Here is a 26,289-nt window from a genome sequence, read left to right on the forward strand (position 1 = left end):
TCCCTCTCTCCTGGGGTCAGCTTGGGCCGGAGCCGCGCGTTCCGCCCACCCCCCCAACCCAGGACCCCGAGACCGTCTCGTTCGGCGGCCGGAGCCGGGTGCGAGCCACCCTTCTCCCGTGGGAATCCCGAAACATGATTTCCTGCGGACCCCTCGTTCCCAGCCGCGGTCCCCCGTGTTCCTAGCTTCCCCGTCCCGCGCTCGCAGGGTCCCCGGGTCCTGGATTGCCGTAGGCGGGGGAGTCTCCTAAGGCTGGGGCCGGGAAGGCCGAGACCCCTCACTTAAAAATCTAGAAGAAAAGCGCCTTTCTTTTTAAAATCACCGGCTCGCGCGACCCCCGCCAGAAGACCCCAGAGTCCTCGGCTTCTCTTTGTCTATCTCGGCCGTCCCCTGCCTGTCAGTCGCTAGCAGTTAACCGGGGTAGGGTGGGCAAACTCTTCCCCCCCCCCCCACCAGACACCGCACGAATAAAAAATAACCGTACGTTTTACCCATAAAGAGGTGGGAGATTCTGGGCCCGACCACCCTCCCCCAGCCGGGGCCGGGGTAGGGGGATGGGTGGGGGCGGGGCGCCTCCCTAGGGGCCAGATTCTTGCCAAGGGGGAGGGGGCAAGGAGAGCTTCGGGAACGCACCCCCCCACCGCCCTGTTCCCCCCCCCCCGGGGGTGAGTTGAATGTCTTTCCCCCCCACACCCCCAGGCTGGAGACTGGTGGGCTGGGCCGGGCCGGAGGGCCGATGGGTCCAGAGGCGTCGGGGGTCTTCCCGAGCAGGGTGGGTGGGGGCTTTCACCACGTGGCTTCGCCTTTTTTTTTTTTTTTTTTCCGCTCCATTTTTTTTCAAGTCGATTTTATTTAGAGGCGGCGCCAGGGCGGCCGCGGAGAAACGTGACACACCAGCCCGCTCGGAGGGGTTTCGGACAGAAGGGAAGGAGTCGCGCCGCGTCGTCCGCCTCCCAGCGCGCCGCGGGCACTTCTCCCGGGCCTCCCCGAACTCTCCCGCGACCTCTGCGCGCCCTCAGGCCGCCCTCCCCGCTGCGGGCTCGGGACAACTTCAGGGGTGGGGTGCGAAGAAAGTTTGCGGCTGCTGCCTCCGGCCTCCCGCCTCTCGGCCTAGGAGGCTCGCCGCCCGCGCCCGCCCGCTCGGCCTTGCCAGGGACCGCGTCCCGCCCCGAGACCGCCACCATGAACAAGCTGTACATCGGCAACCTCAACGAGAGCGTGACCCCCGCGGACTTGGAGAAAGTGTTTGCGGAGCACAAGATCTCCTACAGCGGCCAGTTCTTGGTCAAATCCGGCTATGCCTTCGTGGACTGCCCCGACGAGCACTGGGCGATGAAGGCCATCGAAACTTTCTCCGGTAAGAGTGCACCCACCTCCCCGGAAAAGCCACAACGAAATCCCCGAACAACGGAGACCCGCTCCTCTCCTTGCCCGCCAACTCGTCGCGCTCCGGCCTGCGGGCTTTTGGCCTCGGCATCGACCCTCCGCCCACCTCCTTCGACGCCCCCTCCGTTCCCCCCCACTCGCCCCTCGCGCGGAAATATCCCGGACCCTCTCACTCCTTCCTCCCAGCCCCAGAGCAGAAGCTGGAGGCCTTAGTGGCCGCCCCTACCCCCTACCGACGGGGCGGGGGCCCCATTGGCAGTGTGTGTGTGTGTGTGTGGGGGGGGTCCCCACTCAGGCGGCCCCCAGTCTGTGGCCTTATTTCCACGCCCGCCCCTCCCTATCCGAGGCTGGACCCCCTCTTCCTCGGGCTCCCCCTCCCAGAGCGAACACCCCCGGCTCCCCTTCCTCCGCCCTGGGCCTTTCCTGACGTGGAAGAGGTCCCCCCGCTCCGTCCCCGATGTCCCGGGTGCCCAAGGGGGACTGCAGGCTTCGGGCAGGGCTGGAGAGGAAGGGGGTCCCGCCTCCCGCCCAGGGCCTGGGCTTGAGCCATTTTGATTTGAAAGTGGGGCGTGAGCGGGGTGGCGCGGCGGCGGCGGCGGCGCCGGGTCGCCATGCTGCTTCCCGAGACGCCCAGGCTGGGTCGAGAGGCGCGCGCCGCGGCCGCCGGGGACCCTCCCCGCGGGGCCCGGCTCCGCTCCCCCAGGGCCTCTGCTCGCCACCGGCCCGGACAGGTGAGCGCCCTGCCGCCCCGAGCCCTGCTCCGCGGCTCGGCAGAAAACTAAAGTTTCATCTTGCACCCCTCCCCCGCCACACACTTTGGGAGCAACGGGGAGCCCTTTCTCTCCCGGCCCCAGCTCCCCACCTCTGGGAGCCGAGTAGGCAGCCCACACACCAGACGCTCTGGTCTCCCCATTCCCATTTCGGGCTCCCGGAGCGATCCACTACCCCACTAGCCTCAGTGAGAGAACGGAACAAAACGAAAATTAACAAAACACAATAACGAATTTATAGATTCCACCATTCCCAGAGTGACCGTTTCGCGTCTGGCCACGGAACCCACTGCCTGGATCCCTAGACAGATCTCCGATCCCAGTAACTCCTGAATTGCCCTCTTCGCCCTTTTCCCACCCCACACTCGTTCCAGTTCTTACATTGCCTCTTTTTTCTCTTTTCTTTTAATCTTTAGGGAAAGTCGAATTGCAAGGAAAACGCCTAGAGATTGAACACTCGGTCCCCAAAAAACAAAGGTAGGAAAGGGCTCTTTGAGAAGGGAGGCAACCTGGGGGCGCTTAGAGGCTGTGTGAAGGGGTCCATAGTGTCTCCAGTGGAAGAAACCCATTACTGGCCTTCCCACCCCCAACTCCGGATGTTGGGGGCAGGGAGGGAAGATTGGCTAAGATCTTGTAATGGGTGGTTTACAGCTTGTAAAAAATAAGCCGGGGCTGGGGTGGGCTGAGAGATTGTATTTGGAGAAGGAAAAGGGAAAAATCAATAGAAGAGAAACCTTGTGGAGTTTGTTCAAGGTGTGTGTGTGGGGCCATTTTTATGGGGAAGCTAAAATCTTTGAAGAGTTCCAACTCCTGGACGTTTCTGCAACTTCGAGCAGGGCTCCTTTTCTCCCCCCACCCATTCTTTAGCATAATTCTTAAGTGGATGGGGGGGTGTCCCCTTCACTTCCTTGGGGAAGTGGAATGAGTTCCTGCCTCCAAAAGAATTCCCTTAGGGTTGTGCTTTATGGATATTTCTGCAACAGGCAAGGGCATTTTTTCCCCCCAGACCCCTACCTCTGGTCCCTTACATTACAGTCTTCCCTTCCCGACTGGATTTTGCAAAGAATATGCTTTGCCTGTGCTATCCTCCCCGCCCCCCCAACCCTCACTCCTTGGGTCCATTGTTACAAGGGGACCATCTGGGGTGAGAGCTTTGTGTTCAGGCTGTGAGCTGGGGCTCTTTGGAGGGTCTAGAACTCCCTGGATGAATAGTGAGAGAGAGAGAGAGAGAGAGTGTGTGTGTGTGTGTGTGTGTCCCAATACTTTTCTATTCTTAATTAAGCAAAGTGGGGTACCTCTATCATGTTATCCCCAAATCTGATTCATGGTGGATTTCAGATCTTTAATTGAACTCTGGCTGGGAAGTATAGGGGCAGAGCCTTTCTGCTTTCTCAAATCTGACTTTAACCATATTGACAGTGTAGAATTTTCCCTCCTGTTGCAGCCTCCAGGAACTCTTTGATCTTCTTGTTCCTCCCTCCCCTCCCTAGGTGTGTTCTCCCCCTCATCTCAACTGGAAACTTGCTGCATTTAGAATAATCCTGGCCTTTTCTGGGTAGGAAGGTGGAGGTGGGTGGCTCTGTATGGTTATTTTATTTTATTTTGTTGAGGCTGTGAAGTTTTAACTATAAAGTTTAAGTGAGATAAAAATCTGTTCAGTGGGTTCAGTTTAAGATATTTTAAGTTAACTTAGAACTATTGTATCTATAGATGATCAATATGGCTTGTAACTATGTTTATAGAGCCTGTGATTTAACGTCAAGTACTTCAAATACTCTTATTGGAAAGTCAATTAGAGTTAGGAGTAAAGAGGCAATAAAATCAGAGGGAAGAAAAAAAAGTCTTATTTATTATTTGGAAACATTTCTTGGAGATGGGACTCAGCAAAACATACTGACACCAGTAGATTTATTGAGGAGATTGTGGATATTTGAACTGAAAGCTGAGTGTTTGAAACATGTTGCTGAGAAATGTCCAGAATAACTGGAATTCTGACATCTGTGGGATTTTTTTTTTCCTTTTGCTCTTATGGATGGTTTAAATTTTAAAGGGAATGAAGTGAAAGCAAGAGAAATAGTAAAATGTGATGAAATGGGACCCAAAACATTTATATTTTAATTTCCATGGTGTTCTGTATTTATGAATCTTTTCCCCTAAGCCATCTGCTTGCTTTCAAGTCATTTTCAGGCTCCTTCTTGTTCCCTCCAAAATGCATTACTTAGGGCACTTTTGAGTTGGGAAGGGGGTGGGATATATGAGAAGAGGGGGGTACAAAATCTTCCTTTCCACATCCGTATTAAATTCCACCTTTTATGTGCGCTCCCCCTTCCTAAAATTTTTTTGTGCACTGAGTCAGTTGTGTGTGTTTGTGGGGTGGTTAAGAAGGCACTTCATTTTTCTAGACTGAATCAATTTTTGAAGTTTTAGGATTTAAAAAAAGAGTTTGTTTTCATGAAGTAAGTTTGCTCTATCATTTTGTGTTCTTTGAAGGAAGCATTTTGTGGTATGTGTTTTTAGTCTGTCTGAAAACTATTTTTTCATTTGGTCTGTTACTGGCTTTTTCAATCTCATGGATGTATAGAACAGGAACTAGTTAATTAACTATGACTGATATATTTTGAGCAAAATGAACGACTGTGCATATGTATTTTGTATGTATATACCCTTGTTTTCACTGTTTAAAAAAATAGAAAAGAAGTAACTTTTTGATACACTCAGTTCCACATGAGTTATGACTTTAAACATTTCTAAGAGATGCATAAAAATCTAACAACCTAAGTGTTCCTGTTTTTTGTTTGGTTGTATTTTAGAGGGGGGAGGCAAACAAAAGGTAATATTAACAGCGGTTACCTTAGCATCCTCTGATTTTGAAGTATTCATTTATTTTGTTCTAACTTTGTATCTCTTTGATATAATTTGTACCTTTTTAAGAATACAAGAGACTGAGCAGTATGCATTTAAGCTGAAAACATTAATTTGAAATTTTAAAATGTATGATACTAAATTTCTCCCACCTTCCCAAACCCTCTCTTATACAGTGTTGGAATTTGGGCCAGCAGTTTTGGCTTTTTATTGAGAACTTGTATATATTCACTGTCAATATTAGGACAATGGAGAAAAGCCAAAAGCATTTTTTAAAACAGTTGTGGAAGGGGTTTGTACTTGTGTTTTGTTTTGAGAAGCACAAGAGTAGTTAAGGTAAGGGGGGGGTCCCATTTTAGACTTGTTTATTTTAAGAATTGACTTGCTTTTTAAAGGAATTAAACTTGTGTTTCATTTGCCACTGTGTGTACCTTTTTCTAGAGGAATGTGACCTAAAGATAGCATACCTACTGTCAACTGCTGTCATCAAAGTAAAAGGTGTTGCTATTAAGAAAAAAATGCAAGAGTTGTACTGCATTTCTGTGCATGAAATGTGTTCGGCTTAAAAGACTAATTTTCTTAGGCAGGTTAATGGTTGTTCTTTTCTCTAAGCTGATTTAAAATGAGGTGGACTAAACACTTTTAAGTTTTCCAGGTATTAAAAAAAAAAAAAGAAATTGGTGTCAGAGCCATAGAAGAGTGAGAACTCTCAGAAAGGGCTTAAAGTTTATTCTGATTTTACAGTTTAATTTCCTAAAGTTAACAGCTTTGAAAATCTGTGTGAAGGGATGTCTTGTAAGTGGCAAAAATACTATTTTTAATTTTAAGTGATTTGCTCTGAAGTAATTGGATCACTAAATGTTTTCAAAATAAGCAAAAAGATTCTGCCTTCGGAAATGGACTTGTCTTTAATGGAAACTGTTCTTAGGGGCTGAAAATGAATTATAAGAAGGGGGTTAAGAAGCAAGGGAATGTCTTAAAAAAACAACAAGGGAATAAAAAGTACTAGAGTGGGAGAATTCTTAGGCACTTTTTCTTTAGTGGTTGTAGTTGAAAGATACATCTGACCTGCATTCAACCAGTAAGCGTAAAGTAGAAATAGTTTATGACACTTTGAGTAAAAGTTTTCGTATTAGGTTAGTTTTTTTTTTTTTGCCTTTCAATAAATTTAAAAATAGTTGATTCTTACATTTTTCTGCACTATTTGGAAGGAAGGTGGAAATCAGTTTACTCATCTTCATTTCCACCTGGGAAGTAGATCTTACAAATTCATAAATTATGTTTTCTTCACTGCTAGAAAATCCCTTAACTTGTTGTCATTTAGTGCACAGTATTTCAAGATGCTTTCCTAAAGGACAGTGGTATTTGTCCATTGGAAGAGTGGTAGGTTTCTAGAACCCTTTATTTTCTAACCCAAAGTAGAAAGATGACAATTTTACGCTAATGCTTTCTCAGATGGAAAACTTTGGGGGAGAGAAGGGGAAGAAATTCATCCATCACTAATTCATTCAAAGTATAATTAACTGTCCAAATGTAAAGTTTTAATGGTACAGCTTTTGGTGGAAAAGGAGCAAAACATAATTATGTTTTAGAGATGAAATACATGACATTAGCCATTGGAAGAATCTTGATTCAAGGTTTCTGAAGCTTCTAATCTTTTTAAATTACCTTAATGTATGTCATTTGGATCTGTTTTATGGGTTTGGCTACTTTTAAGGCTTATTTTTTTTTTTAAGGGTTTTGTCTAAACTTCAGTGTGTAATAGCGAGTTGATACCACTGAGATAAGCGAGTAAATACGACTTTAAAATATTTTTTAAGATTTCAGATCTGGTTTAGTTGAGTGAAAAGGGGGAAGACCAGCAAGTGCTGTGTGAGACTTGGGGATGTTTTTGCTGAAGATAGACATTGGTTATCTTTCTGTTGGTGGTGACGGCAGTGGTGGTGGTGTTGTCATTAGAGTAAATGTATGAACCAAAGGCGTTTGAAGAACAGACATTTTGCCAGCTGTTAGGGTTTGAATTCCGTCTTGTTCGCTCCCCATCCTCTTGAAAGATTCTTAAAATGTAGCTTTTAATGCTTTCCAGAAAGTGCAGTTTAGAATTTGGGATGGGAGTGTTAGGGAGAGAAAAGAGGAGGAAAAAAGCAGCAGGGGAGACGGGAGAGATCAGACGAGTTAGTCCTGGGTTGGAAATTCCAGACGGGGGAGAAAAGAGAGAGATGGGGGTTGGGGTGGAATTCCCGCTTCCCTTTTAAAGAGAAGCGGCTGGAGGCGCACTGCGACCCGCGGGAGAGGGGGTCGCAGACTGCAGCTTTGGAAGACTGGGTGGGAGACTGGGCGTAGGGCAAGGCTCCTGCTGCTGTCGGAGTTGCCCGCCTTGCCTTCCCCTTTTCAAAAAGCAGAGAAAGTCGCGGCGGCCCTGGAGGCTCTTCCTGCAGAGCCCTCGCCCGCCCGGCTGCCCTGCCCCTTCCCGGCCTGTGGCCCCCAGCGGCCCCGCAGTCTCGGCCGGCTCCGCGCGCGCCCCCGCGCCCCCGGGGTCCCCAGCAGGGCTGCCTTTCTCCGGGTCCCCGAGACCCCCGGCCGCGGCGCGCGGGCAGACAGCCTCGCCCCAGTCCCGGTCCCGAGAGCCCCAGATTCCCGACCTCGCCCACGTGGAGCGTTCCCCGGCTGCAAGCGCAGCCCCCTTGCAGCGCCCCGGCTGCCTAAAGACCTTTGCATTCGAAGGCAAAAGCTAAAGGCCAAGGCGGAGTGGAGAGTGTTGGGGGGAAAGGAAGGGGTAAGGAGAAAAGAGGACGAGAGGTAGAGAGAAAATGGAGGTGGCATAGTGGTCGCCCTCTCTCTCCCCGGATCCGAGGCCCCTTGGCAACGGGGCACAGAGCTGCAAGAGTTAACAGGGTCCAGTAATCTTTAGAGAATGGCCTCTCCACGTCCCGAAGGCGGACTGAAACAATAACAGGGGGAATCATAGCCAGAGGTTCTGGGGTGGGTTTCATTTGTGTTTTAAAAGAGACACAACAGGTCCTCCGGTGGGCCACTGACTGGGCTTGGAAGACTTCTCTCCGGGTCCCAGCCTGTGTTTGACTCCTTGTGAACATCAGATTTGCACACTAGTTACACCTGTCCCTAGCACACATTTCCTCTCCTTGCCCACACCTTTTAAGATGCCTGTCAAAACAAAAGAAAGGTCTCAAAAAACAGGCACTGGAGAGAGTGCATGCTTTTTGATTACTGATAAAAGTGATATGGTTAGCAAAAGTTGGGGGGGGGGGCGCGGCTGTGATAAGGTGCCATTGCAGGGAAGGCTCTGCTGGCAGGAAGCCGCTCAGCCCCCAGTGGGCTAACTCCATTCCATAGAAGAGCACAGATGTCCTCTCAAATTTTGTTCAGAGGGGACTGTGGGGTTCCTTTTTTTTTTTTTTTTTAGTGAGTGGGAGGGGTCATCCTGGTATGGAACAGGCTGAGCCAGCTTTGTAAAGCCTGTTTGCAGCTAGTAGGTTTGCAATAAATAGTGGAAGAATGAAGGCAGAACAGGCTGGAACAAGCTTTTACCCTAATCACAGACCACTGAAATACAATGTATGGGGGTTACAGGAGAAAAGTGGGTCCTCATTTTAATACAGTTGGAGAAAACCTGATTGGAAAACACTGAAATGTGACAGTATACAGAACATTCCCCGCGGCTCCCCCCTGCCACCCAGGAATGCAGTCCTATCACAGAAGTCCAGTCTTCCAGGATTTGATGTTCGGGTTGTGCGGCAGGGAGCACAGGGCCTGATGAACCACTGGTAAACTGCTTTTGAATGAAATACAGAGCAAAAACCTGGCTGATGAGATGAATTTTTGACTGGTATGTCAAGGTGTTGGGAGGACCTTTCCAGACAAGTGTGATTATCAGACAAGTGGCATTTTGGTGGCTAAAGGCACATGAGAGGCCTGTTGGGATGGATGGGTGTGAATTTTGCTCATAGTTTAGGGGAGGGGTGTGGAACCTCTTTTTTGAGATGAGACGGGAGAAGTGGAGGGTCTCGTTCCCACACCGTGTCTGTTCCGTGGATTCTTATCAGCCCTCTCGATAGTTCTGTAGGAAAAGAGGGTGAGGGAAATTCAGTTTTCATTCATTTTGAGTTAGTTTCAGTTGAAAAATTAGTCCTTCATCCAGATGTTTTGACCACTTGCAGTGGAAAATGTTAAGTCTGAGGGAAATTTGATTGGGTAGTTGAGTTGATTGGATGTAGTTAGAATCTCCAAGAGGAGAAATCAGGATTCAGGGAAAAACTGTTCTGTGTAAAGGTCGTTTTGTGGGGTCTGAGTTCTTTGGCAGCAGGAGCTAGGTGGACAGGAATCATTCTAAACTTCTGAGGCTCAAGAAGGGAGAAGCCCCACGTGGTCAGGGTCTCCTGACCTACCCTCGGTGCCTCCTTCTACCCTCTTCAGGACTATGGAGGAAGGGGCTCTCAGGATAGCTCAGTATTTAAAAATAGCAGCTTTGGAGCCAGGCAGTGACTGAACCTGTAGAAGTTAATCTTCTTTTTTTTTTTTTTTTTTTTTTTTTTTTAAAGATTTTATTTGTTTATTTGACAGAGAGATCACAAGTAGACAGAGAGGCAGGCAGAGAGAGAGAGAGAGAGAGAAGCAGGCTCCCTGCTGAGCAGAGAGCCCGATGCGGGACTCGATCCTAGGACCCTGAGATCATGACCTGAGCTGAAGGCAGCGGCTTAACCCACTGAGCCACCCAGGCGCCCCGAAGTTAATCTTCTTGAGCCTCGATTTCTGTAACTGTGAACTGGCATTATTACACATTAACTATTATTATTGCTATTATTTGTTGTAGATACGGACCTCGCTGCCTCCTGTCTTTGGACTGTGGCAGCTTGGGGCATGTATCTAAGGCAGTTGGCAGGCCGTTGATCTGTCTGTGCTTCTGGCATGTGTATGACATGGAACAGTGATGGACAGGCATACTGAAAGGGACTTATGTGTAGGGTCCTCGGGTAACCTGCATGCTGAAAGGAAGAGCCACCTTTTGGGAGAGGGAGATGAAGCTTACCAGGGCAGTGCCCCCAGGCCCCCTGCGCTATGGACCCCATCCCGTCAGACAAGAGACTGCAAGCGTGCTGGAGAATGCTACTTCTGTTTCCTCGGGGAGGGGGCCATATACTCCGTTGTCACTGCCATGAACCCAGGACAGAGGAGATTTCGTTACTGGGGGCTACCATCAAAGGTGCATGTAGGGTAGGGACATTGGTGAGAGAGGAACCATCTTAATTCTGCAGATGAGGTAAGTATGATAAGGATCCTGGATGAAGGGGACTGTGAGTCATTGCGGGTCAGAGGAAGGAAGAAATGAGAGCAGCTTCCCCCACCTGGTGGGAGATGGGCATGTTTGCCTTGATGTTCAGCTCTTGGTTAGCTCACAAAGAAGCCTTTCAGGAATTGGGGCTCCCTGGATGCCCAGGAAGCGACTGCATACATTGTTCCTTTTCCTGTGCCCTTATAGAGGGCACAGCCCCAGTGGCGTCACTTTCCCTGGCCCCCTGCACTGGAAAGAGAGCCCATGTGGCCGTCCACTTCTTCTCTTTGGGCCTCTCTGCTGAAAGGGTGTGCACACCCCCACTGGCACAGACCGATTGCCCCCTGAAATCTCAGTCTAGGGACTGCGGATTGAACCTTCTCTCCATGAGGTGGGGAGAGAAAGGGCTTCCAATCCGGATGTGGCTTTTGGCCATTTAACAGGCTTGTGACTTTAATCAGTTACTATAAAGGGTTTTACAATTAGTTTATGGGGAATGATGTGTGTTGCCTCTCTTCTGGAGTGGCATCTGGGATTGCTTGGGGCTCCTCAGCTTCCAATGAGGTATTCTGGAGATGAAGAGGACAAAATGAGGGGCGACAGGAACTAACGTGGGGGCTGGCGGGAGGAGTAAACTTGTTGAGGATGTCTGTTCCAGGCTAGAAATATTTATTCTCTACTTCCTCCTCCAGGTCTCTAAGTTTCTTGGGAGGAGAAGTCTGACTGTAATAGAGCAGTTGGCTTGGGCAGGATTTGGAGACGACCCTAAATTAAAGAGTAGAGATGCTCCTTCGCAGACCTGGCTGTTGGTGGCTGCAGGCAGTGTGCTCTGAGCAGGGAGTAGACAGAGGATGTTGGCTTGGAGGGGGGACAGCAGTGTTCAGAAGATCCTCCCTTGACTCCTTATGTCGAGTGTCCACAGCAGCAACTTTCTGTTGTAAAAGAAGGGAAAATCTGGCTCACTGGGGCTATTTTATCTAGAGGGTTTTCCTGCCTGTGGTCATTACCATTTGATTCAAAGCTGCTGCTGCTGGCTTTTTAGAATCGGATAGAGGGATACCTGTCCGGAATAAGCCGGGGGCAGGCAGGTGGGATACGATGGCCTTCACAAACCTCCTAGGTCTCTGTGAGATAATCTTCCTTTCGCTTTCATCCGCTTGTCCCTTGCTGACTACTATCTTGAATGAGTAGTTTGCTAAATTTAAACTTCTAACTAGAGGAAGAGTGGAGCCTGAGCCGAGACAGACTCTCTTCAAAACATCCCATGGTCAGCAACTTTAGCGTGTGTGTGTGTGTGTGTGTGTGTGTGTGTGTGGTGGGGGGTTTGCCAGTCAGACATTAGCCATTTTTGCGGAGGGGGAGAGATTTTAAAAATAACATATTTACAACCAGTTTCCATGTAAGAAAATATTTAACAAGATGGTACAAATCGCTACAATTGCTAGCATTTTGCTGTGAATTTTGGTATCTCTCCGAGTGTGTCCGCTCACTTAATGCACGTGGGCATTCATTCACCCGGTTGAACATGTCCAGAGTCTACGGCCTCTGCCAGGGTCAGAAATACAATGAGGGACAAGGGAAAGACTTGTCTTAGAGTGGAGATGGGAGGAAATACAACTTCTCGGTTCAGTTTCCTCTAGGAGCTTTTAGATTTTTCACTTGCTCCTTAGTATTTTAAGAGAATTTTAAGTTAAAAAAAGCTATTTGTTTATCTGTCTGCTTACTTATTTATAAGATTTTTAAATTTTTATATTTTAAAAAAGATTTTTATTTATTTATTTATTTGACAGAGAGAGAGATCACAAGTAGGCAGAGAGGCAGGCAGAGAGAGAGAAAGAGGGAGGGAAGCAGGCTCCCCATCAAGCAGGGAGCCTGATGTGGGGCTTGACCCCAGGACTCCAGGATCATGACCTGAGCTGAAGGCAGAGGCTTAACCCACTGAGCCACCCAGGCACCCCTATAAGATTTTATTTTTAAGTAATCGCTACGCCCAACCTGGGGCTCAAACGGAACCCCAAGGTAGAGCTGCGTGCTTTTCCCAGTGAGCCAGCCAGGCACCCCTAAGTTAAAAATTTTAAGGATTTTAAAATTTCAGTTAATCAACGACCTCTTAAATATCTAAATAATTTTACGTGGTGAGGCATACATACCATGACATTGACTGCTCTAAGCGTGAAGCGCTCTGCTCCATTATGGAGAACATTTATGCTGTCAACCAGCCAGCACCTGCCTTCGTCTCTAGAACTCTCTCATCCTGCGGGACTGGAACTGTACCCAGTAAACTCTCCATCTCAAACCATTGCCAGTTTTGCTTTTTCCTCCATTGCCAGTTTTGCTTTTTCCTCCATGGTGGTCACCTCTTCATCCTTCCATAAATATGGGAGTTTTTGCCTGACCCCTCTCTTGCCATTAACACTAATTATTTGCACTGTTGGGTCTTTTTCAGAGTGGGGGAGAGAGACAAGGGTTGAGAGAGGGAGCTGCACCCCAGAGGTGCGAGATAAAAATCTGTGCCTTCGGGCATTTTCACTTTAGATCCAGGAAGAGCTCTGTGGGACAGCAGAGGCCAAGAGACCATGTATTAAAATGGGAGGCACACAACCTCAGGGACTAAAATAGAGGAGGGAGGCTTTGAGGGAGCTAGCTAAGCTGTGTTTTGGAGGATAGGCAGACAAAATAGGGGTGGATTAAGGAGAGCGTGATGGATTGACAGGGAGAGATGTTCATCTAGAAGAGCGGGGTGGCATTGTAGTGAGGCGGTCGGGCAGGTGGGGAGGATACCCCTGTTTATTTCCCTTATAGAGCGTCTTCTTGGCTCCAGAGCTCTGTTGGAGGTGACTCAGGTCTAAAGATGGGCACTTAATGAGCATCTCGTCCCATCTAAGCACTGTTCCCCCAGTCCTCATAGAGAGTCCTGTGCAAGGGACTTTCTTCTGCAGAAGAAGCTGAAGCTGAGAGGGTTGAGTGACTTAGCTAGGGTCCGCACGTGACTCGGTGGTGGTGCTGGGATTCAAACCCACGCCTTTCCACTTCCAAGGCTGAGCTCTCTTTGGAGGTGGGAACAGGTGATCCTCTAACGTTCAAAGGAATTGAATCTTATCTTGAGCTTTTCTCGGGGGAGAGCGTAAGTAAGGTTAGCAAATAAAAACACGCCCAACATGAATTTCAACCTGTTCTGAGCCTCCTCCTTTCCCAGGTGTTTCATGCCTGCTTTAGCATTTTATTTTCCTCACACTGTTGGGATTTTCAGGCAATTTTCAGTGGTTAAAAAAAAAACTCAGAAAATTCTCCTCTTGTCTGGGCAGCTAAGGTGGGAAATGGGGACGCTGCTTTTAGAATGAAAAAGACCTCGGGACGCCTGGGTGGCTCAGTTGGTTGGACGACTGCCTTCGGCTCAGGTCATGATCCCGGAGTCCCGGGATTGAGTCCTGCATCGGGCTCCCAGCTCCACGGGGAGTCTCCTTCTCCCTCTGACTTTCTCCTCGCTCATGCTCTCTCTCACTGCCTTTCTCTCAATAAATAAATAAAAATCTTAAAAAAAAAAAGGGGCGCCTGGGTGGCTCAGTTGGTTGAGCAGCTGCCTTCGGCTCAGGTCATGATCCCAGCGTCCTGGGATCGAGTCCCACATCGGGCTCCTTTCTCGTCAGGGAGCCTGCTTCTCCCTCTGCCTCTGCCTGCCATTCTGTCTGCCTGTGCTCTCGCTCTCTCTCTCTCTCTCTCTCTCTGACAAATAAATAAAATCTTAAAAAAAAAATCTTAAAAAAAAAAAAAGAATTAGAACGAAAAAGATTTACAGAGAGCTGAGTGAAATGGAGAAGGACTTGAGTGGGGTTAAAGTTCGGGTATCAGCCTCAGCTTGCTGTTTCCCGGGATGGGTAAACTGTGGGATCCAGGGTCCCTATCTTTTCCTGGGCCTCGTTTCCTCATCTGCAACATCCCCTTCTCCAGAAACCCCATGAAATGAGCTAGGTATTTTGAGTTATAAGGGCCTCCTTCCTTTGGCATTCTGGTAGGCACCAGGGCTAGAGTCTTTGGCTGGTATCCCCCCCACTCTGTTTGGGTCAACACCATGAAACATGGGAGGCTGGGGGGAGGGGGTGAGATGCTTCTCTCCCTCCCACCTCCCAGCAGGAAGGGACAGAGAATTCACCTATGTTGCAAGCCTACAGAGTCATAAATCATAGCTTAGGTATGTTTTTGAGGATCAAGAACCCAGGTACCTTCTTCCCCCCATCCCTCCAAGCAGGAGGAGCAGGCAGGCTTCACGGTATAGCCACGTTTGCTGGCCAGTGTCACCTTGGGTTAGTCACTTAACTTCTCTGAGCCAGTTTTTGTTTTGTTTGTTTGTTTTTGAACTGCAGAATGGAAATAAATATTCTCATTCTTTGGCGATTCAGAGGCTCAAATCAACTGCTTGTCGCTGTTTTAGGTTCATGGAAGTTGGGGGTGTAAAGAACGACTTTGTAAATTCTAAAGTCCGTGCAAAATAAGATTATCATTAACTGATGACACCCCGAGAGGGCAGACAAAGAAGATCCTTCTCACCCCTAGACAAATGCCCTACTGCGCATGGGGAGTGGAGATGAGTCTTCGATTGTAACTTTTCTGAGGAGGCTTCCAGAACGCCCCGGGAAGAGGGTCTTTTTTCTTCAGGCCCGGAAGGCCTTCGCAATCCGTGCCCCCAGCCCACTCCCGGGCCTCAGTTCCTGCCTTCTCAGTGGGAGGCCTCCCTGGCCGGGTCCTGCCTCCTCCCCGCAGCCTGGCCGAGGTCTCTAAGGAATGCCGCCTCCCGGGCCATTTTCTCCCCTCCAGCTTCTGCGGCCCCACTTCCAGCCCTCTCTTGGCCCCCTACCCCCAACCGGTTCCCACTTAAATGCTTGCAGGCCTGTTTGCAGGCGGGAAACCCCCTCCCCCACAGGACCACCTCAGTCACAGCCCTGACCACAGGGAGGTCGGGTCTGGATTTACTAAAGGACCCCGGAGGGGGAGCCTGCCCCTCGCTGGCTGCCTGGCTCGCTCATGGGGTCGGGTTTCGGCCGGTGGCTCTGGAGAGAGAGACAAAGGGCAAAGTCCTGTCCCCACCCCCACCCGGCAGCCCGGGGGCGCTTCTCCCCTCCCCCTCTGGGCCCCGCGGGGGAGCCGAGGGCCCCCTGGGCCGGGCGGGACCGGCTCTCACCCAGCCGGGTACCGAGGGGGTTCTGGCGGCAGAACATTCTAGACTGCGGCGGGCGAGGGGGGTGGGGTGGGGGCATCGCATGCCCCCGCTCTGAGCTCTGCCGACGCGGCCCACCCAGCGGCTGGGGTGGGAGCCCGCGCGCTCAGCTTTCCCTGGGCGAGGTGAGGGGCTGGGGGAAGGGGCCGCCCGCGTGGGGCGCAGGCCGGGCGACGCCAGCGCGGCCGCTCAGCTGCTCAGGCCTTCTCAATTGCCCGTTCATGAGGGCTCCCCTCCTCCCCCCAGCTGCTGCCAGCCCTCCCCCACCCTCAGCTGCTGCCGCCCTTCCCAGGCACCTCTTTCTCCTCCGTTGCCCTGCCTGCCCCTGCTTTGGCGGCCCTCCGGGGCAGGGCCTGCCACCCTGGGGCTCCTGGCGGGTCTGAGACCTTGCTGGCTGCACCATCTTGGAAGGTGCTTGTGCAGCTCCTGGCCGCCATCCCTGGGCTGGGGCGAGAGACCTCCCATAAGGGCATCTGCGCCTGCCTCAAGGCTGGGCACAACGCGGGATGGGTGTTCACGTCGGAGGAGAGTTGTTCTGATAACTGCTCATCCCGGTAGGAAGAGATAAACAGCAGCCTCCCGAAGTTTCTGACCCCCAGCAGGTCTGTGCCAGCAGCTCAGGGGGAGACCTGCCTTGAGGAGGTTTAGCCTCATGTGGGAGGGACACAGCCAGCACTCCTTCCTACTGGTAGGATGATCAGTTATTGTTTTTAATGTACACTGGGGTACGTTGGCGGCCCTTCACAGGGCCCTGCCCATTCCAAGAATTATGCTAAGTCCCATAGGGGCTTTTTCTCTGTGGGGAATGGAGTTGCTGAAGCCTGATTTCTCTTGAGGCTGGTCTAGTTTCTTTATCCTTGCTTCTGAGTGCTCCACCGTAAAATCCTGTCTTGAACTGGGCTCTCCAAGCTTGCCATTCCCTCCTGAGGGAGAGACTCAGCCTTTCTGTTTTTGAGGTGTGCCCACGATGCTTTCCACTGAGCACCAGCTCTGCCTTTCAGCCAGGTCTGCAGGTCCCAGAGGGCCAGACCTTTTGGTTCTCAACCTTTCTGGAGAAACGCTAATATCTCTATTGTTGGGGGGGGGGTGAGAGTTCAGCCAACATCTCTGAAGAGCTTGGACAGGAATACTCTTTATAGCCCACTTCTGCCTTTTCCTCTCGGAGTATTTTACCCCCATCCCCCACAAGTGAAGATGCTGGAAAGGCTTCTCACTGCCAGTCTGAGAAGGATGGTGAATAATGTCTGCAAGGGTTCATTTCTGATCCCACACCGTTGCTGCCTTCACCGGGAAGGCTCTGCTGCTCACGCTGGGTCACCTCTTTATCACTTGTCTCCACAAATTAGGTTTATTCTGAAGGCTTTTCCACATGTCCCCATACTCAGATTCTCCGTCCTCCCACTTCACCCTGCAGAGCTCCCATGGCCAGGTCCCACTCTGAGGAGCCACTCAGGTGAAAGCACAGGTCGAGGGAGAGAGCAGGGTGGAGCGAGGGAGAGACCATTGGCCCAGGCCAACTTGAGATTTGTCTGGAAAGAGCTGCACTGTCTCAGAGCTTCTGTTTTGGCTTCCTCCCTGGCGCTGCCCAGATGGGCAAGGAAAAAAAAAAAAAGCGTGGGCTGTCTTGTCAATCCATTCATTTCCGAGGTGAGTGAACAGAATGAAGTATACATCGTGGAGGTTTGCTTGCTCACACTGGTGAGAGCCTTCCTGCTCCATGTCCCACCTTACCCTCCTTGCCTCTCCCGAAACTTACGCGAAATCTTGCAAGAGTTGTTGGTGACTATCCTTTTACGCCGCTAACAGTTCTGACAATCATCCAGCCGTATTATAGTCTAGTTAGCTCTTGTGTGAGTTAAACCCTGTGCCCAAATTAGAGCCGCATGCAGTAAAAGCCAGTTGGCGCGCACTTAGCCGTACAGAATATGGGCATTTTTCCTGCTGCTGACATCGGGGCTCTACAAGCTTCTGCTGTGTTAACGCTTCTTGTCAGAGGGAAAGCAGGCTTTGGTGGAGAGATGAGCACGAGAGCTGGGTTCCGGTTGTACGTTAGCGTCGCCAAGGCTCTTTTCTTCTTTTCGGAGCCCTGTGTTTCTCCAACCCTCAGACGAAGGTGACTGTTGGGGGACCTCTCAGGCTCGAGGGGCTTACCCCTTGCCAGCCTCAGTGTAGGAATCTGATTTCCTGCATCTGGAACTTGCTGGTGCTGGGTTCGTGTGTGTGGGCGCGCGCATGCGCGCCCGTCCATCCTTAGGTAAGAAGCCGAGCAGCTCCCCCTCCCCCCCCGCGCCCCCCAACTGCTTCCCTGCTTCTAGATAGGCTGGGAGTGTATTAAATATGATACAAAGCCTTCCAGAGGTGTGTGTGTCGGGGGAGGGTGGTTATATGCTTCATCCCGGAGTCTTTCCTGGAGATTTGATTTTCCTTTCTGCTTGTCCCCTGAATTAGCACAGGAGTCCAAGCACACGTGGGACAGTGCACGGGTGCTACATGCATTTAAAAGACCATGTTCACGGGACCACAGATGTTTCGCAGCGGTGTCACTGCCTTCCAGTCGCCCCTCCTAACACCCTAGCGTTCACATGGGCCGTGGCGTCTGCGCTGCCTACTCCCGTACCTTTCAGTAGGTTCATGTTTTCCTTTCCAGCCCCTACCCTGCCCATCAGCCCACCCGACAGCCCGCCTGTCTGGCTGCCCTGCCTCTGGATCAGCCTGGCACAGAGCCCTGGGCATTGGGCCAGCTCCTCCTCCCCTCTCCGGCCCCGCCCCCTTTCTCAGCTCCTGCCATGCCCGGAGCGTGCCAGGTCCGCCCCCTTCGGAGGCTTCCCTGGACAGTTATTTTTTTCATCCTCTCCACCCTATAAGGGATAAGGAGGCAGGGTGGGGTGGGGGGGAGGACTGGATTAGTGGTACTCTTAGGGAAAAGGCTGACGTTGATACTTCAGGGCATGTTAGATGCGTGACTTCCAGCTGGAAAAAACTGGGAGGAGGGCCAGGCTCGGGAGGGTGCTTCTCCTGCATCAGCCGCGGGGGACTCTCTTGTTGAAGAGTCAACAGGATCTCCCACTTGTAAAGGGATGCAGTGGACAGCCCCCCTCTACCCCCCAGTTAACCTTATCCAGTCCCTTCTCTCATCTCCAACCAAATGGGGTCCCCTACTGGACTGTCAGCTCTTTGAGAGCAGGAGGCACGCTTGTCTCCATCACTTTATGCTCTCCATTGTAGCACAATGGGCAGCCCTGTCCAGTAGGAGTACATTGACAGGTACATATGTAAGTTTCTTTTTTTTTTCTTAGATTCTTTTTTAAAATTTTTGAAATTTCCTAATAGCCATGTCAGAAAAGAGGGAAAATAATGTAAAAGATTAATTCTAAAATTAACTTGGAAATTCAGAGTATTATTATTTTTTAAAAATTTTTGGAAGATTTTATTTATTTATTTATTTATCTGACAGAGAGAGAGAGAGAGAGAGATCACAAGTAGGCAGAGAGGCAGGCAGAGAAAGAGAGAGAGAGAGAAGCAGGCTCCCTGCTGAGCAGACAGCCCGATGCGGGACTCTATCCCAGGACCCAGGACCCAGGATCATGACCTGAGCTAAAGGCAGAGGCTTAACCCACTGAGCCACCCAGGCATCCTTACTTTTTTTTTTTTTTTAAGATTTTATTTATTCGACAGACAGAGATCACAAGTAGGCAGAGAGGCAGGCAGAGAGAGGAGGAGGAAGCAGGCTCCCCACTGAGTGGAGAGCCCGATGTGGGGCTTGATCCCAGAACCCTGAGATCATGACCTGAGCTGAAGGCAGAGGCTTTAACCCACTGAGCCACCCAGGTGCCCCCCCCACTTTTTAAAAAAAGGTTTTTATTTTATTTATTTGACAGACGGAGATTGCAAGTATGCAGAAAGGCAGGCAGAGAGAGGAAGGGAAGCAGGCTCCCCACCGAGCAGAGAGCCTGATGCCAGGGTTGATCCCAGGACCCTGGGATCATGACCTGAACTGAAAGCAGAGACTTTAATCCACTGAGCCACTCAAGTGCCCCAATTCAGAGTATTATTAATTCAGCATGTAATCAGTGTAGTGATGAGGTTTTATTTTTGGGGGGAGGGCGTACAAAGTCATAAGGAATCCGGTGTGTAGTATTTTATACTTAGAGCCTATTCCAGTTCAGATGCTGAGTTTTCATGGGAAGCATTCAACCAGCATTTTTTTTTTTTTTAAGATTTTATTTATTTGACACAGAGAGAGAGATCACAAGTAGGCAGAGAGGCAGGCAGAGAGAGAGGGAAGCAGGCTCCCTGCTGAGCAGAGAGCCCGATGCGGGGCTCGATCCCAGGACTCTGAGATCATGACCTGAGCCGAAGGCAGAGGCTTTAACCCACTGAGCCACCCAGGCACCCCTCAACCAGCATTTTATAATTTATTTATTTATAAAGATTTTGTTTCTTTGGGAGAGACAGGTGTGCAAGTGTGTGCGCTGGAGCTGGGGAGGGGGTTGCAGAGGGAGAGGGAGAGAGAATCCCAAGCAGACTGCGCTGAGTGAGCATGGGGCCCAATCCCAAGACCCTGAGACTGTGACGTGAGCTGAGATGTAGAGTGAGATGCTCCGCTGACCCAGCCAGCAGGGGCCCGCAAACAGCATTTAGATTTCACAAATTTTACAGAAGCCTTGATGCAAGTCATGGTTGTGAGTTTGTGGATGAGAAAGGAAAGTAACCTTTGTGGCTTGCTCTTGCCGGACATGCCAGTAACTGCAGTCTCCGGCCACCTCCCCAGCCACCTCCCCAGCCAGGCTTTTGTTCTCATCGTCTTGGCTTAGTTTCTTCCCAGCTTTTTGAGGAGCTGTCTGCAGGCTTGAGCCAGGACTGGGGCATCCTTGGGATGAAGTTCCATGTGAAGATGTGCGGGAGGATGTCTTCACTGTGGACATATGGATGGATTCCAAAGTCTCCATGAACTCCTGAGATCTTGACACTGTGTGTGGAACGTTGGCACTTTTCTGGTGTAGAGTGTTCTTAGCTTTTATCACATTCCTGGGGGGATGGAGTATCGACAAAGGTGTATGTGTCTGAGAGAGTGTTAATTACCACTTATTTAAGGGGCACCTGGGTGGCTCCGTTGGTTAAGCGTCTGCCTTTGGCTCAGATCATGGTCCTAGGGTCCTGGGATTGAGCCCCGTGTGGTGCTCCCTGTTCAGCGGAGAGCCTGCTTTTCTCTCTCCCTCTGTCTGCTGCTCCCCCTGCTTGTGTACTCTCTCGGTCCAATAAATAAATAAAATCTTTTAAAAAAAAAAAAGAAAAAAAAAAAGAACCACTTATTTAAGACCATTAGGCCATAGAAAATTCCTCAGATTAAGAAAGCCTTTTCCTATAGGTAGACAGGGTTGATCCCTGCTGGGAACACAAGCCCTTGTAAAACAGACCACTCCTGGTCCTTGTTTCCTACATGTGAGAAACTGAGGTCCAGAGGGTTGAAGGTTGGACTTGTCCAAGGCCACATAGCCTGTTAGGCAGAAAATCACAGTCTGGGGTAGGGCTGGAGGTGAAGGATCTCATCTGGAAATCCCAGTTTAATCCTGGTTCTCTGCCGAGATGAAAGTCCAGGTTTGACTCTTGATCAGGGGCCCCAAGCTTGACAAGATTTCCAAAACTTGTTGCTGCTTCCCTCCCACTCCCCCCACTTTCTGCTGGTTTAGGCCACCTGGTTTAAAGGAACTTCTCCTTTTAGAGGGGGGTGAGATCCCTTCCTCTGGGGCTGTGGGGATGGAAAAAGGAATAGAACACTCCCTGGGGCAGGTTTCAGCCATTTGCCAGGAGACTTGGAGTCCTTATACCTCCTGTGCCTTCTGCCCTGTGGGGAGGCCCCATTCTGAAGGCTGTCATTTGTGTATCTGCTCCTCTCAGCCCTGGACCCCAGGTCCCTGCCCGCTCCAGTCCCCAGCAGGCTCATCTCAGAGGCTTGCATTTTTGGTCATACAACCCCAACCGGAAAACCTCGTGAGATCCATTAATTTATTTGGAACCTGCTATGACTTTAAAACTGGCTAACCTGGAGTAATTTGAAAAAAGTTTTAGGGGCCCCTGGGTGGCTCAGTTGCTTAAGCATCTGACTCTTGGTCTCGGCCCAGGTATTGATCTCATGGTCCTGGGTTTGAGCCCCACTTAGAACAATTTTAATGATGGGAAAAAAGTATACAAGTGAAGAAGTATAAAAGATAATGTAATAAGTCTCCGATGTACCCATCACCTAGCTTTAGAAATACCAACGTGTCGAGCCGGTTTATTTTTTCTTCACCCTCTGATTATTTTGCTCCAAATCATGGGCACCTTATTATTTTTTAAAGATTTAATTAATTAATTTATTTGACAGATCACAAGGAGGCAGAGAGGCAGGCAGAGAAAGAGGAGGAAGCGGGTTCCTCGCTGAGCAGAGCGCCCTGGGCACCTTATTTTATCTGTAGTTGTTTGTCTCTCTTTTTTAAGTTTTTGTCTATTCGTGGGAGAGTGAGAGAGAGAGAGAGCGAGAGAGAGAGAGAGAGAGCGCGAGTGCGTGCGAGTGCACGAGCAGGTGGAGTGAGGGAGCCTGATGTGGGATTCGATCCCAGGATCCTGGGATCATGGCCTGAGCTGAAGGCAGACACTTAACTGACTGAGCCACCCAGGCTCCCTATCTCTCTCTCTCTCTCTTTTTTTTTTTTTTTTAATATAAGAACTTGAGGGGCGCCTGGGTGGCTCAATCAGTTAGGCATCTGACTCTTGATCTCAGCTGAGCTCCTGATCTCAGGGTCGAGGGTTCAAGACCTGTGTTGGGCTCCACACTGAGCATGGAGCCTACTTAAAAAAATAAGAACTTACTGGGACGCCTGGGTGGCTCAGTGGGTTGAGCCGCTGCCTTCGGCTCAGGTCATGATCTCAGGATCCTGGGATCGAGTCCCACATCGGGCTCTCTGCTCAGCGGGGAGCCTGCTTCCCTCTCTCTCTCTGCCTGCCTCTGTCTACTGTGATCTCTCTCTGTCAAATAAATAAACAAAATTAAAAAAAAAAAAAAGAACTTACAAAATCACGGATTTTAATTAGCAGTGTTATCCGTATCTAATCAGTGTTCAATATGCGGTAGAATCACTTCACCCACTTATGGAAGAAGTTAAGAGCTTATGGAATTACAGGTGGGACATTTTGATTTATTGGAGAATAGTACCCGCTTAGCCAGGCCCGCTGTTCACTATGTTGTATGAATTTTTTTTTTTTAAAGATCTTATTTATTTATTGACAGGGAGTGGGGAGGGAGAAGCGGGCTTCCTGGTGATCAGAGGTCATGACCTGCGCCAAAGGCAAATGCTCAATGACTGAGCCACCCAGGCACCCCTGTTGTATGAATTCTGAATATTTTTTTCTTTAAAGATTTTTTTAAATTATTTTATTAGAGTTTATAAGTGAGAGAGCACAAGCAGGGGGAGCAGCAGAGAGAAAAGGGAGAAGCAGACTCCCCACTGAGCAGAGCCCAACTCGGGGTTCGATCCCAGGATCCTGAGATCATGACCTGAGCCGAAGGCAACTGCTTGACTGAGTGAGCCACCCAGGCGCCCCAAATTCTGAATATTTTTGGTTGTCCTTTGGCCAGACTTGGCTGAGTTTTGGCAAAGGCTTTTTGTCTCCTTTCTTCCATCAAAATAGCAGCACGGAACAGCACACAGAGTCTGCAATCAGACAAGGTTTGAGTTCCAAGCCTGACTAGGCTTTTAGTAGCTGTGTGCTTGGCAGAAATACTCAATCTCCATTCTCAGGGTCCTGGTCTGTAAAATGGAGCCTCGGACCCCACCCTCACGGGTAATGAGGGTCTTCTAGCAAGTGCTGAATTTCAGCCTCGCATCTTTTAAGCATTCCTCAAATGCTGGCCCTTCCCTAATTGACTTGTTTTCCTTCCCAGTCTAAGTCAGTGACACTTCTCTGAAAAGGTGAAAAGGATGAGAATTCCTTCCCAGGGAGAACTCCCAACCACGTCCTTTTCCGGTGTCCGGTTCCTGTGCTTCCGGAAATTCTTGGTTTTGCTCCTTAACTCCTTACGCTGTCGCATGGGTGCTCTCTCCCTCTGTTCTCTGCTGAAATCTTCCCTTGAGAAAGATGGTCTTTCTTGACCATCTTGAGATAGTCTTAAGAAAGACTTGAGGCTTGAGAAAAATGGTCACTTGGTCTCTGTGGCCTTCATGGCCCCCCACCCTACCCCCGCACCCTCCTCCCCCAGCATTGGAGAGGTGGGTCCCCTGTGGTTCCTCTGTCCTGGGAGCTGCCCCAGGGCTTGGTAACTTGCCCTTCAGGTCAAGGCAGGCAAAGAGGTCAGAAGCCACAGGGTGTTGGCACCCAGGGAAGGAATTAGGTTGGTGAAACCATTGTCTTCGTTGCCAGGGGCTATCACTCGACAGGTTTATCAGCTCCTGGGTGCTGAGGTGTGTGCTTCGTGAACCTCTAGGCATTCTCTTGCTTTTTCTGAACGAGGGGTGTTGGGGTTTGGGCCCTCCAGGCTCCGCTCAGAGTAGAGGGCCCTATTACCTGTAGGGCAGAGTACTGCTCAGCCCTAGTGGAGGCTGGTGCACTGGAGTGTGGAGTGGGGCCCTGGGCCGTACCAGGACCCTTTAGTTGTTGGAGGAGGCAGGGGACTGGGACTGGAGGCGCTGGTATTTCCCACTGTTGCCCCAGCAGTGATGTCTAAATATTGTAACGACTGCATTACCATCGCCCAGTGAGAGTGCTCCTGGCCAGCCCTTCTTCCCTGTCTCCCTCCATGCTTGTCTGGATGCCTGTGGGCTCCTGAGGACCTGGCCAGGGATTGTGCATCCACTCCCACAAAAGGAACCCCCATTCGCGCAGCTTATCTCTGGAAGTCTGCTCATAAAAGCCCTGTCTGATTCCACAGGAGGAAACCATGGTACGAGCCATCAAATGCCATGGCTTCTCTCTGGACCCCCAAGCCCTCCACATACCACTCTGGCCCAGCTTGCCCCTGGCCTTCCATAGTCTGTGGGGCAGAGGAGTTCACTGGGGGTCCTGGGAGGGGAGGACTGGGTACAGTTCCCAACATCGCCCCACGTGCTTTGGGCCTGAAAGAAATTAGGTAGCACCATCAGTAATAGAAACCAGGCCAAGAGCTTAAAAGACAAAGGGTCTTCCGTGGTTTCTGTAGTGTGTGTGTCAGGGTTGGGGGCTTTCGGGAAGGAGGTTTGGGGGCCTGACGGGGTTCCCACGATTGGGTGTGTGTGTCCTAGAGGGGTGGGTGAGTCTCTGCCTCTTGGGGGTGGGAGAGGGCTGCCGGGAGGTCTTTTCTTTCATTGGTTGTGTGGCCCTGCCCTCCTCCCCCTCCTTCTCCTGGAACATTCCAGACATTCCAAACTGCCATTGCTTTCAGGATATGGATTAAAACCCCAAACCGAGATTTGATTTCCTCACCCCATCCCCTCCCCAACTCTTCCCTACCTTGAAAAGAAAAGTCCCTAAACCTAGGAGTTTGAAGGAGGAGGAGGAGGGTATTTCTGACCTTCGACCTGAGATTACACTAAGGGACCATCTTGAAAGAGCCATCTTCACACTCAGCTCCCGCACTGTGGTTGCTATAGGCCCTTACTGGTCTGAGCTCCCAGGCAGGCAGGGCCCCCCCCCCCCCCCCCCCCCCCCCGGCCTTTTCATCTGCAAGAGTTTGCTAGAGGGAAGGACTCCTGTCGTGGGGTCAAGTGGTGTAACCATCTCTTCCGTAATTCTCCCTACAGTTGGACTTCTACTGTGAGGGTTTCTGCATTTTCTCTGTCTGTTTGGGCACAAAATGGGTGTTCTATGGGACATCATCCTTCACAAGGCCATACCTCAGGCCCCCTCTTTTGCCTATGAATGGAATCAAAGAAGGTGGCCTGGTGTGGGATCTGAGGACCCCGAACTGGACAGGAACTGGACGTGGTTCTTATCCTTGCTGTCTTGTTCTGCAGTGTAGTCTGATGACTTTAGATCGGGTTCATGAACCACCCTAGGTAAAGAGCCTTAAACATGTAGATTCCCTTCAACATGGATCTTCCTTTTCCCTGCAGTCATTTTGTCCCAGGAAGAGATTTCCTTTGTGTATTTCATCAATAAAGACTTTTCCATGCTCAGAGCTGCACAGCCTGGAAGGGATCTTGGAGAGACACTTCGTTTCCATTTGACCCTTTAAGGTCCCAGGGATGGAGTGAGTGAGCGGACTTAGGTAGGACAGAGCCCAGAGGGAAGCTTTTATGGTGAGAACTTAGCATCCCTTCGTCCTGTGTTTTCAACACCCGTCTCCTCTAGCTTGGCAGGAGCAGACAAGGGCCCGGTAGGAACGCTGAGGCCTGAAGCTTACTTGGCTTAGTCAGATGAAGACCCAGTCCGGTAGTTTAAGAGCTAGAACTGGATTTTCTGCTTCCCAGGTTCGTTTTCCCTCATGCCGTTAGAATTTCATTGGACCATGTCCCTGAACTAAGTTTGTGATCAAGGATATACCGAGACATAAATGACAATTGACCAGTGAAGATCAAGTCAATTGAAATGTTAGTTAAGCCCAGGGATTAGGACATCGATTTGGGTAGTGAGCAGTTAATTGCCCTGGGAATCAACCTTGAACCTGAAAGCCTTCCTGGGGAAGATTACACTTCTAAGAGGTATTTGAAACATGGGAAGGAGACAAGAGAAGGCATCTGGAAGGAGGGAAGGTGGCGGTCCTGACGCCCTGTCGGTGTGTTTCCGCCGTAGTATTTCAGGAGCGGCTGTTACTACAC

General features: G+C 50.2%; 1 protein-coding gene across 2 annotated transcripts in view; it reads left to right on the top strand.

The window, feature by feature from the left end:
• The first annotated feature begins 727 nt into the window (after positions 1 to 727).
• Positions 728 to 26,289, top strand: part of IGF2BP1 (insulin like growth factor 2 mRNA binding protein 1) — a 48,622-nt gene continuing 23,060 nt past the window's right edge. The window contains exons 1-2 of one of the 2 annotated variants that reach the window (XM_047708901.1): positions 728 to 1,357; positions 2,573 to 2,633. In XM_047708901.1, coding sequence (XP_047564857.1) covers positions 1,183 to 1,357; positions 2,573 to 2,633 — 236 coding nt within the window. In that variant the 5' untranslated portion in view covers positions 728 to 1,182. The remainder of the gene's footprint in view (positions 1,358 to 2,572; positions 2,634 to 26,289) is intronic. The other variant, XM_047708900.1, reaches the window with a different exon arrangement.

The sequence above is a fragment of the Lutra lutra genome, chromosome 16 (genome assembly GCF_902655055.1).
Source record: "Lutra lutra chromosome 16, mLutLut1.2, whole genome shotgun sequence".
In the NCBI taxonomy this organism is placed as follows: domain Eukaryota; kingdom Metazoa; phylum Chordata; class Mammalia; order Carnivora; family Mustelidae; genus Lutra; species Lutra lutra.